The sequence below is a fragment of the Anopheles gambiae genome, chromosome 3, assembly GCF_943734735.2.
Source record: "Anopheles gambiae chromosome 3, idAnoGambNW_F1_1, whole genome shotgun sequence".
Lineage (NCBI taxonomy): Eukaryota > Metazoa > Arthropoda > Insecta > Diptera > Culicidae > Anopheles > Anopheles gambiae.
This window is the reverse complement of record NC_064602.1, coordinates 7,150,938-7,163,245: the sequence shown is the minus strand read 5'-3', so window position 1 is coordinate 7,163,245 and position 12,308 is coordinate 7,150,938. Positions and strand designations below refer to the sequence as shown.

General features: G+C 46.8%; 2 protein-coding genes across 3 annotated transcripts in view; one reads left to right on the top strand and one right to left on the bottom strand.

The window, feature by feature from the left end:
* LOC133393021 (protein glass-like) overlaps positions 1 to 6,290 on the top strand; it is a 66,902-nt gene extending 60,612 nt beyond the window's left edge. For both annotated transcript variants that reach the window (XM_061655951.1, XM_061655950.1), the window contains one exon: positions 1,586 to 6,290. In XM_061655951.1, the coding sequence (XP_061511935.1) occupies positions 1,732 to 3,240 (1,509 nt within the window). In that variant the 5' untranslated portion in view covers positions 1,586 to 1,731 and the 3' untranslated portion in view covers positions 3,241 to 6,290. The remainder of the gene's footprint in view (positions 1 to 1,585) is intronic.
* A 231-nt stretch (positions 6,291 to 6,521) lies between these two features.
* LOC1277750 (polypeptide N-acetylgalactosaminyltransferase 3) lies at positions 6,522 to 9,740 on the bottom strand. The gene is made up of 4 exons (XM_317241.5): positions 9,378 to 9,740; positions 8,273 to 9,305; positions 8,107 to 8,208; positions 6,522 to 8,043 (listed from the first exon to the last, which is right to left on the bottom strand). Exons 1-4 carry the CDS (start codon positions 9,506 to 9,508, stop codon positions 7,315 to 7,317), a joined length of 1,995 nt encoding a protein of 664 aa, XP_317241.5. The 5' UTR covers positions 9,509 to 9,740; the 3' UTR covers positions 6,522 to 7,314.
* Between the last annotated feature and the right edge of the window lie 2,568 nt (positions 9,741 to 12,308).

Below are 12,308 nucleotides of genomic sequence, written 5' to 3'. Positions count from 1 at the left end.
CCTAAACCCTCTCTTGTATTAGTCACCCGGGTTTTCAGGTGGGGAGGATACCAACCAACTCCAATAGCACCGCAAACGATAATGATCGCGTATCACGATTCCCATTTTCGCATGACGTTTCGGGAGATTGCTGCGTTGCTTTTCAATTTCCAACCTCCAACGGCTCGTGCGCGATTGACCACGACGGATTCATTCGACCTGTGTCTTTCTAACCTTCCCTTCGCAAGACACGATGAAACGGAACCATACATTCATGCTCCCTAACCTGGCTGATCCAAAGCTTTTCCTCTGTGCAAGAAGAAAGGCGCAAACAGAGAGACGCCCGAAAACAAACACACACAGTTCCGTGACGAATTTCGAATAGACCAATGTGTACCAGCAAAGAATGATCTCTTGAGTTGCTTCTCCGGGGGGTTTTTGCGGAACTATTCTCCGATAAGATTAGGAGGGGGTGTGGAAGGGAGATCGAAAGAAAGTTGGCCAGAGCACGCTCGCCAAACAACACTCAATGCCTTCTCGGCGTGCGCGCGCGCGCCAACCGAAGTGGTCGACAAACACGACCGGCAACACGCGATCAAACGGCGTTTTGCTCCAAACTGTCCCGATTGGAAGATGTTGCGCTGCAGCTCGAGGGACGCACTGAAAGTAGCCAGCAGTCAGGCAGCCCACGTGCCATTCTACGGGGTCGTGCGCCACACTTCGAGGCGCCCATTCAGATGCGCGGCCGAACAAATAATGGGTTGCTCATAAAAGGAAATCTGGAGCAGGCAGGCAAGCGAATGGCACAAAATTCGCACTGCAGCAAAGAAGGCCCAATGCAATGACCCTCCTGGTTGCGCTGCGGTGGCTTTTGCGGTATCGCCTGCAACGCTTTGTCTTTGGGTGCCATTTCCGTTTTGTCCGTTTTCTAAGGTCCGGTCCGGCAATGGATTGCAACGGACTGCATCATCATCGTCGACGTGGTCCTCTTCGTTGCCGCCATCGCTCTCTCCGTCTAATGCCGTCCGCTGGGCGCTGGCGAAGGTGCGAAGCGCGGTCTCTTTTGATTAACATTCCAAGTGGTCGCTGTAGTGACAGTCACCGGCCTGCCGGGTGATTGGTGACTCGGCACGGCCACTAGACAATATCAAAAGATGATAGCAAGTTCAATATTTGCTCGGAGACAGTTGGGCGAGCTGACAGTGCCCCTGGTGGAATGGTCTGAATGGTGCGAATGGCCGTTGCGGATCTCGTTCAAACTGGGTCGCAATCACGGGTCGCCAGGCGATGGTCACTTTGTGGTTCCGTGTGGACGTACTTCATTTGTTTCACCGCGCCCCGGTTCGTCCCAGGGCTTTTTAAGCGATTGTCTTGCAGCTCTCTCAATAGAAATCATTGTTATTGCGAGGTACATCTTTCTAGGGGTCTTAACGGGCACTCTCTACCTTCTCTCCTATGTCCTCAAACTGTGAGGTTCTTCGCGCCGACTCGCGGAAATGAATGACTCAATTAAGATCCCGACGGTAGTCGCACGCGAAAAGACATTTCTTTCCCTTTTGTTCTGTATACTCTATTGTTGTGTTTTTTTTCTCCTGTCTCGTTTCAGGCTCTTTAAGTAGCTGAACAACTACGCAAAGACGTTTCCCCCATCCCCCACCCCCACTCCATCCATCTTTCTCTCTGCCACGCGGTGACACAAAAGCGACAACAACGGCCGCAACCGTGATCTGTGCGCATGCAGTGAGGCGCAAGATGCGCGAGAAGGATCACTCACCGCGCAAGATGCTGCCCAGTCCAAAGCAAGGCGCGGTCTATCCGCTGCTCGGTCTCGGATCCACCCTCCCGGCCCCGTTCGATCTCTCGCTCGTCAACCGTTCGTCCTCGTCGAATCTGCTGCACCAGCAGCAGCAACAGCACCAGAGCCTCACCGAACAACCGCTCGATCTTCGGGTGGAGCGCAAGAAGTCTTCTGTCGGTGGCGGTACCGGTGGCGGTGGTGGTGGTGGCACATCAACCTCCACCTCCTCGGACGACGAAACGGACCCGCCGCGTGCCAGCTCGACCGACAGCAAGGCCGGCAGCAATGTGATATACTTTAACGATAACAACAACAACTCCAACAACAATCTGAACAACAACCACAGCAAGCAGCCGTCCGACGGTGACAAGAGCCCGAGTCCTACCAACCACCACAACAACAACAACAACAGCTCGAAGTACACCAACAACAATCACATCAACATTAAGGATGAGTTCCGAATATCGAGCCTCGCTAATCACAGCCCCGGTGCGCTGTTTTCTGGACCGCCCGGGCTTAATCCGCTCATGCTGGAAGCGATCGCCAAGGCTGGACTTCCACTGCCGTACCGTGGTTCCTTTCTGCCGCCGCGCTCGTCCGCTTCCTACGATCTGCAGCGGTTAAAGGAGCGAGAAGCACTCGCCGTCAGCTTGTCGCAGCTCCGTCACAACGCATCCAACAGTGGAGGAGGTGGCGGCGGAGGCAATGTCCTGAACAACAACAATGCCAACATCATTAACCACAATCTGCCGGCGGGTGCTGGCGGTACTCCGGCGCCCCACGGCAAGAACAAGGATCGGTACGCGTGCAAGTTCTGTGGCAAGGTGTTCCCGCGGTCGGCCAACCTGACGCGCCATCTGCGTACCCACACGGGCGAACAGCCCTACAAGTGTCGGTACTGTGAGCGATCGTTCAGCATCTCCAGCAACCTGCAGCGGCACGTCCGGAACATCCACAACAAGGAGCGTCCGTTCAAGTGTGCGCTGTGTGAGCGTTGCTTCGGGCAGCAGACGAACCTCGATCGACATCTGAAGAAGCACGAGGCGGATGCGGCCGGACTGGGGCTTGGGCTAGACGAGCGACTACGGGCAGCACGGCGGAACAGTCGCGGTATTCCGGAAGATTCGTACTTCGAGGAGATCCGATCGTTCATGGGCAAGGTGACACAGTTGCCGATCCCGCTACGATTGCAGCACCAGCAGCAGCAGCAGCAGCAACAATCTCCCTCCTCCCAATCCAACGCCGGAGGTGACAGCCCGTACGGCAGACGATCACAAACCCAGCAGCAGCACAACGATGGACACAACGATACGCACTCCTCCCGCAGCTCGACACCGTCAGACGAGGAGCCTGTTTCGCCGGCAGGCGGCAGCATCGGAAGCCCCCAGCAGGACATCCAGCCGGACATCAAGATGGAGACGAACAACAACGAGGACGGGGACGAACCTTTACAGGTCACCTGACCTGGGGTGCCCGAGACCCGCGGTAGAGAGCTAGGGTGTACCTGCTGATCAGCGCACGATCACGTTCCAGAGAGAGAGAGAGATACTGAGAGCGTCATGGTTCCTTCGGTACAGTATTTTAGTTCCATTCCATTCCACTGTACTGTAACGCAGTCAGAGCACACGGAGCACCAACGGTCAAAGCCCCGTTCAACCACTACTATTCTACTACTGTTACGGACAAGCTAACCACTCAAACCCGCAAGGTACAATCGATCCTAAATCGTAGCCTTTAAGTAAGATCGTAACGCGCGCGCGCACTTGTTACGTTACGTTACGCTGCGTGTTACTACCAACCCCGTTGTACTTATAGGAAAGACTCGCAAACAAAACAACACTCGAGAGATTACCATTACTACCCAATCGTTCGCGATAGCGGCCCCGATCTGCCGGGTCGAATTTATAGTATTTGAAGCAACTAAACCGTCTTAGAAACTAGGGTAAAGCACTAACTAATTCTCGAACGCTAGTTAAATATGTTGTGTGGTACGCGAATGTTCTACGCGAACTGCTACGGAACACGGTGATAAAATACTCCTTTGTGCTTTGTTTTGTATGATTATGGGGAGGGAAAGAAGTTGGAGGAAGAAGCAAAAAAGTAATACGAAACCTACTTGCCATACCGATCATATGCTCTTGCTTCCTCGATAAGTATCGTAAGTGTGTTTAAGAGGGCGCCTTTTTTTTAAGATGTTTCGTTTAACTTCCATTACCTTTTACCAGCTAGCTGTTACTGTTACGAACTAATGTTTAGTAAAAACAAAAAACAAAGCAAATGATGTAGGCACGAGAGCATCAAGTTGGGAAATGAGACAATCCATGGTACTCGAAAACGAAAAGTAATTGTTCAACCAAAGCCAAATGTAAAAATGCTGCTCGGGGACGTGCTGCCACTTGTCGGAGCAGGTGACGATCAAGTGACAACTGTTGGGGATGATTTTGGAATTTAAAAAAAAGGGAGCCCATCAATCAACACGTCCCGCAGGTGGTGTATGTGCCGAATGAGATGAGGGAAATTGTCTAGACTCTAGCTGTGGCGTTACTCGCGTACTCGAGTGAGCGAAATGAGCGTGAAATGTTATAGTATTGTTGAGTTTTAGTTCTTCTAGTAGATAGCAATGTTGGATAGTTTAGTGAGAAGCACCACAGCTGTGTTTGTTAATTAGTTACGTTTTACATATCGGTTTCCGTCTCTTTTGCCCTCCTCTATTCACAACACTCACGCGCTTGCCGGGATTACGACCAATTGAAAACTGAAAAAAGGAAACCAACCACAAGATGTTCTAATTAAGTTTTGCAAACACGTGAACCATAAACCACTCTTCTTGTCTGCCGGCTTGCTGCACGCCGTCAAACAACCGCTGCTGCCGCCATAAAACGGGCACTTTTGGGGTACGGCGGCAAGCAAATGGCCCTCCACTCGCATAAAACGGACCCGCGGACTCTGATCTCCGATAACACCTCAATGTTCCGATGGTTTGTAGTAGCCCGATCACACTTTAGGAAGATCCGCAGCGTGATCGTAAACGTTTGGGGAGCGGATTTTTTGCCCCCACTCCGATTTTGTGTATGTCTTCAACTTACCTTGAAATGGCAGTCAGGTACCGTTTCGTTTCTTTTTTTTTTCGCCAGACACAGCGATACCACGCTCCTGATAAGCGGTTGATTCAGCTGATCTTCAGAAGGTTGTCTTCGGAGGTTGTGCTCTGGAGAGGGAAATTGCACAGAAAAGAAAAAAAGAAGCGTGGCAATTAAACATGAACACGGAGACAGAAAGCGCGGTTGTGAGGACTTACCAACCAACAGGCTTGGTCGATGCTGGAGATACGAATGCCGATTCTGGATGAACGATACCACCAGCCGTTAGCCCAATAGGCAATAAGGGGAATTCTAGAGGAGAAAGAGCAAAGCAAAGAGGGAAAACTGAAATACATTATCACAATTAAAACAATCCTACATCACGCCACACGCACGCTGTTACAAATTAGTTACCAATTTAGTGAGATCAGAAACATCAGAAACACACACACATGGCAGAGGAGCGGTCCTCAGCGTTTACAGAGCCTCTAATGACAGGTTAGAGAAGTTGCAGAGGCATGATCGCCACACAACGTCTCTGCCATGACCGGCCACGAGAGGAGTCTTCTCCCTGTTTCTTGTTTGTTTTGTAATGTAATGTTTGTTTTATTGTTTTTTGAGAGAGATTTTATCTGTTTTACAACCATTTTTTGTACGTTTTATTAGTCCAAATATACACACGCGCACCAGCACACACATACACACGCAGTTACTTACACAAGAAGCAGCTGGCGAGCACCTAGAAAAAGAAAAAAAATAGGAAAAAAGATTCGATGCACTGTCTCGCCGAGGGCAACGAACCAAGTGCATCGAAGATAATGTAAGATAATAAAGGTAAATAAATAGCACACTAATCATAGATAAACAAAAAATACAACACAAACCGCGAACCCGATACACCGATCAATGCTGCAGAAAGCAACTCCAACTATTACTAGCTAATTGGGTTGTTCCATTCTATGCCATCTTTCTGTTTGCTCTACTCCTTCTGCGGGAGTCTTGTTTAGTGTTCTTTCTATGTTAGTTTTATGTTTATTTTCCTCCTTCTCACTATCGATTAAGTTTATCACACAAAGTTAGTGAGTACTTCTCTTCCTTTTAGTTATTTGTTTTACTCAACCTTAACTACGTCTACGTATAACTGCTTCTCTCTGATGATGACTTAATTTTACAATGCTACCATTATGATTACCGCGGTCTTTTGTTTTTTTAACTAGTAAATATGTAGAAACTCAACACACAAACAAAAAAAATCATACAAAAACTACAAAGCCCATACCCAACCACAACATCCGACAACCTATGGCTTTAGTTTAGTAAGGTTACGCTTTGTACATGTATTTAGAAAAAAACCACCCCTATTACTGTTACTGTGTAGTGAAGTGAAATCAAGCGATAAAATAAATATCATGCACGAATAGATTGAAAAACGCCGAAATAAACACAACTGGCTGTCGTGTCGTTTTCCTATAGGTAAGACTTACCTGGAGGTTTTGGTATTATGAAGATGTTCCTGGTGCAGTTCCAGCACTTCAGTTATCTTTACGGAGTCGTTCCATCTGTGCTCTTTCGACATATTATTCATGATGCGTTGCTGAAGACCTGATCGATCGAGTCGCTTTTCCGCTGCTTTTCGGACGAATATTTGCAAAGTTCCGCTGCCGTTTGTAAAGGTTTGTATTTAGAAATTATGTATTTTGAGCGTTGAGTTTTGTCATTGGTGTGACATAAGTTTGTGTGTGCGTGTGTGTGTGTCTGTCCCATGTCCCCTTCTTTGACCCACACTACTAGGCTATACTCACAATATCACAGTTTCAAATTATATACCATTCTAAGAAGATTGTGAAACAAAAATGGATTCAAAAAGGTGAACAAAAATAAACATTCTTAATACAGCTAAATCGAGTCTTTTCAAGTACGCAGGAGGAGCACATGGTTCTAAAGTAAGTACTGCTAAAAAGCAATTCGAAAAACAAATACCACACCACACACACCCCGCGATAGATGCACACCTAATACTTTCCCGTCACATTAAAGGTACGTTAAGCTACACACGTTTATCTTACTGTATGAAATATCTTACGCCCGTCGTCTCTTACAAAACTAGCTGGAAAACTGGTATTCAAAGATTGCCCACATTCAAACATGAAGACAGAGAGAGATTCAGAGAGATTGGCGATTTCTCTCATTTCGGCACCGAACTGGGAGCGTTCTGCTACGCCTTCTATACCTTACACATATAACTGGTTTAAATTGCTCTTGTTAACTAGTGAAGAAAGGATAGTGGGTTTGAAGGGAAACTTACAGTGAGAAGTGGTTTGAAATCTGTTTTCGTTTAGCTACACATATGGACGTTATAGAGAGAGAGATAGGAAAGAGATTGTGTGCCTGTGTTTGTGTATCCTGAGCGAGGTAACCTAACTCGGACTAGTATGCCTTAGGCGCGGCTTGATCCTTTTACTTCCATGCCACCGGGAAGAGCATCCACTTTTGCAGCTCGTTCCGCACATCGCACGGCCCCAGAAACAGCTCATACTTGTCCTCGCCATCCTCCCGGGTGAGGGTAGCGCTCCGCTCGAGACACTCCGTCCCATCGCCAATGTTCTTCAGATGGTACGTGTCCGTCTCGTACACCCAGCGCTGGTTCGGCTTCTGGCTGCCGCAGGTAACCATCTTAATCTTCCGCACACCCTCCACAATTTCCTCCCCATCGATGCTGGTCTTGCGGAACGAATCGAGACAGATGCCCTCGTCCGTCATGACGCGCCCATAGTCGTCAATCACAAACTGCTCGTCGAGCACGTTGATCAGCAGCGAACACTTTTGCAGGTACGCCTGCCCGTACGGTTGGTTGATGGCCGTGTTCGTTTTCGGCTTGTGCAAACAGTACGGACTGTGTTTGGCCGCCTTCATCGAGTCGCCGATGCGCTTCACATTCTCCGTGAGGTATTTGATCAGGAACTTCCACTTCAGCTCCGGGTTGAGGTTTTTGATGATCAGATTGATCTTCTTCATCAGCGTGAGGTACTCCTGGTAGTCGAACGTGGACGTTAGGTCGATCGGTTGGATGCGGCCGAAGAATTTGTTCGGCGCGGGGAAGAAGTTTTGGGGCCACACCTGGCGAAGGTACCAGTCGAACGATTTGCAGTTGAGGCTGCGTTTCAGGGCGAGTCGGTTAGAGACATTCTGTGGAAAAGGAAAAGTGTCATTTAGTAAATGGAGATAAAATACCTTTTAAGAAGATCTTACCAAGCTTTTGAACTCTTCAGTGCCCTTGTTAAACTTGAAGAAGAACTTGGCCCAATCATCCATCCACACAAGTGCAACTCGGGCTAAATTTTCGTTCAGAATCTAGAAAAAAGGGAAAAAGTTCAAGCAAAACACTCTTTTCTTTGCTCTGAATGACCCTACTTACCCCACTCACTCCTCCAGGGAACGTGTACGGTGAGCTCTTCCGAAACAGATGACCAACATGCGAGCAGGGCGCAATCTCAACCTCCCCACCGCACTGCCACACCCGAAACGACATCTCCAAATTATCACCACCCCAAATCTTCAACCGCTCATCGTACGCCCCAATGTCAAAGAAGTACTTCCGATCGATCGTAAACAAACCACCCGCCATCGCCGGCGTCCGGAACGGAGTGGTCGTGTCCTTCCTTCTCTCCGCCAGCTCCTCATCGCTCAGCGTGTACCACCGAAAGTGCAGCGGCCAGTTAAATGCACCCCAGTGAAACTCGAAGCTCTTAATGTACGAGAAATTATCATCCGAAATGATATCAATCACCGGGCAGACCACCTTCTTCGGGTTCTCCTGCACCCGGGCCAGCAGCGGCTCCAGCCACCCGGGCGAACACTCGCAGTGCGCATCGAGAAAGGTAAGCGTATCGCCCGTTGCCATCCGGGCGCCGAGCAGCCGGGCCGCAACGAGCCCTTCCCGTTTGTTTAACCTCAAAATGGTCACGGAAAGGGGAAGCTTCTGAACGTAGTTGTCAAGCTCGTGCTTCAGAAACCGTCGATCGCTGGCGTCGTCCACGAGCAGTATCTCCCGCACCAAGCCCTTCGGCGAGCGGTTGATTACGCTCCACACGGTACGCAGCAGCACCGACCAGGCCTCATTGTGGAACACGATTATGATGGAAGTGGTGGGCAGTTTGGCAGGGTACAGCTTCGACACACACTTCGGCTTGCGCACATCCGGCAGACTACGGTTCAGTGCGATCCGGTCGCTGGCCAGCAGGTTGTACCGATTGATCTGAAACAACTGTTGCATCTTGAGCAGATCCTTCGCCTGTATCACGACCGGATCACCGTGCTCCCCGACGCCCGGTATCGGGTCGAAGTTGTTCGTGTTCATGAAATCTTTCGACAGGTTCCCCACCGTCCCGACGCCCACATAGTGGCCCACGATCTGCGGTATCCGTGGTCGGTCGGGGAATTTGTTGCTCCTGGAACAAAACAAACAAAACAGCAATTAGTTTCCCCAGAAGCTTGCGTTGGTGTGTAAATGTTAATTCTACCTCACATGCCGGTGATAGTTTATAAACTTCTCGAACGAATATTTCGATATTAAATAAAACAGGTACACGCTAAACACGAACGAAATAATGATGTACACGTAGAAAATCTTAACCCGCAGCCGGAACATCATCTTGAAAGCGGCAACAATCGCTACAATATGGCGTTGGCGAACACAGCGGAAGCTCTTTTACACACTTTAACACTTATAATACTGCTTACTGTATATTTTGGTTCTTAACTAATCGAATTAAAGTAATAAAACGTGAGCGCAACTTTGCACCATCTTCGCGTAATTTGTTGTTTTCCGATAGTGAGTGTGTGTGTTTTTTTTTTTTCTATGCCCACCAATTTGACACATAAACAGTGCGGGCGACAGGGTGACCAGAAATACCGATTTATCTGTCTTCCTACCGATTTTTATATGCCTACCGATTCACAGATGACCGCCCTAAAACTACTGATTTTCCATTTATCCTACCGAAAATCACAGATATTTGATTTTTCAGTCGTTTAAGCTTGGAATGCTGCTTCAAGGATTGCTAACATCATTTGTTACTTATCGCGCTGATGCACGTTTGTTTGCCTGGCACTTTTTATTTTTATCCGTTAAAATTTAATGTTCCTAATAAGTAGACTATGTCAGTCGTGGGGATTCCGAGAATTGCTAGCCAAAGAAAATTATTTAAATTTGAATTTGAATCTCGCTGTACGCGGTTTAAGCTCACCTGACAGAAATAGAGAATTAAATTTTCAGTCGAGGGATAGGTACAAACACACGGTGGGGGTTCAGCCCAAGATCGGATCCGAAGTCCGTTGTTTTGGGCTGAAAATTAAAAATGGCGGATGGAGCGCCTTCACGGAGAGAATGCGCTCTATTGCATGCCTTTAAAATGCACGAGGCCGAGCGCCAGTGAGTGCCACTGAAAAGAACGCTCGCTCGCGCTGTTTCATTGTATTTTCCTCAGAAATTGAAGAAAATGAAGAAGGAATTGATCGTTAAAATAATTGATTAAATTTAAATGGATGCGTTCTCAACAGTGCTCCTGCCGAAATCTGCCAATATAATCTGGCCACACTGGCGGGCGATGACAGCTGAAACGCTTGGGAGAAACGCTTCAAAACGAGCGGGTCAAAATTGGAACAGTGGGAACAGAGTATGAACAAAGGCGGAAAATTTAAATATTGCAGCAATTTGTGTGTGTTTCCTTTTTCATTTCTATTTAACAGTAAAGTTAGCAAATGGAATATCAAAAATGGCTTTTGTTTGAATAATAATGAATAGACGATTACAGACAATACCGTTGGAGTTCTTTAAGGTTTACGAAATTTAATAAATGGAAAATAAATTATTAAAAAATAAACGATTTAAATCGGAATTTATCCAATACCGATCGTTTACAACCAGATGCGTTCTCCATTCAACCATCAACCAACCACTTTCTTTTTCAAAATTATAGGAAGTTTTTTCATCATCTAGAATCGGGAACAACATCCAGAAATTTGGAGGTTCAAAGACACATTTCTATCCTCATCGTTCCTGAAAGCCCTGATGGAATTGGTTTCATAACAGTTTCCAGGAACTCGTCCTCAAAAATTCAATCAACTAAATCAATGGCTTATTTTTTGATAACACATCAAACACACACACACACACACACACACACACACACACACACACCCAACGCAGTAGGGGAAAGCGGGGCAAAATGGGCATGTTAAGCAGTTTACTGAATATTCCTTTGAATATTCCACAAAACACAATTTTTCTTTCATTAATGTATGCCTCAACCATTTATCTATGGATTAAAATTGCCACATAGAATAAAAACAACTTGAAAACATGAAAATAATGTAAAATAAAAGTTGATGTTTTACGAGAAGCTATTTTGACACGCGGGGTAAAATGGGCATATGTAAACAAACTGTGAAACGTCAAAACACTGGGGCAATTTGGGCCACAACAACTGCGCTTAGGTAATGGTCTATGCTTTTGCACACGTTTCGTGAAATGTATTTTCGTTCTATCTTTTGTTTTGCTGGTCAGGAAAGCCCTTAAAATTCTTCCAAAAATATGTTATCAAGATTAAAACAGCTTTTAAACGTTTAAATCTACAAAATCGAATCTTATGAAGCTGTGTCTGTTATCATTTTGAGGCGACAAATACAACACCATAGCCTCACCAAGCGCCGTATGTCAAAAGCATTTGGCCATTTTGCCCCAAGCGTAACTGCCCATTTTGCCCCACGTGAAGCATTTTTGTATTATTTGTTATATTTAAAAAAATACGCATTCAATCGCCTTGCTTTCTTCAGACAAATTGTAAAGAAATATCATATCTTTAAAAATATATCATGTAAAACTTCAACGCATCCCTGCGACACTAGTTTAAGCTTATTTTAGAAGTGGCTAAAATTACATCAATATGCTAATAAACCATATTTTGCATTTTTCTTGGTTATTTGTTATGTAAGGGTTATGAAAACTACATGGTGTTCATAGAACACTCTAATGAATACATTTTGAGCATTGGAAAGTATCTTTGTAGTCAAATAATGCTTAAATAGAGGGTGCCCATTTTGCCCCACATGCCCATTTTGCCCCGCTTTCCCCTACAAGTACTTCCACTGATCTCACACCCATCGTAGTACAATGAACCAATTTTTGGCCCCCAACGTAATCCACAACATACATGCACCAACAAAATTCCCATGAAGCCTTACGAGCCCCGCAAGACTTGATTACGTTTCGGTCGATTCCCTTTTTTTATTTCGCCAGCGCAAAGGGCCCCACGGCGTTACGGGTACGAGCGAGCGTACGTACGTCATGCCCATTCAGAGATTTCCCGAAACTCCGAGCGCCAAAAGACCAAGGGGGGAGGTTCATTCCCGGCTGTACACGCGCGAAGCCACCAACCGAGGCATTGGTTCAT

What these genes read in the sequence shown, in the direction of transcription:
- LOC1277750 (XM_317241.5), bottom strand. Translation starts at nt 9,508, where the DNA reads ATGATGTTCCGGCTGCGGGTTAAGATTTTCTACGTGTACATCATTATT. An exon ending in AACTATCACCGGCATGTGAG is followed by an intron (nt 9,306 to 9,377) that starts GTAGAATTAACA and finishes GTTTTGTTCCAG; the next exon opens with GAGCAACAAATTCCCCGACC. An exon ending in TCCCTGGAGGAGTGAGTGGG is followed by an intron (nt 8,209 to 8,272) that starts GTAAGTAGGGTC and finishes CCTTTTTTCTAG; the next exon opens with ATTCTGAACGAAAATTTAGC.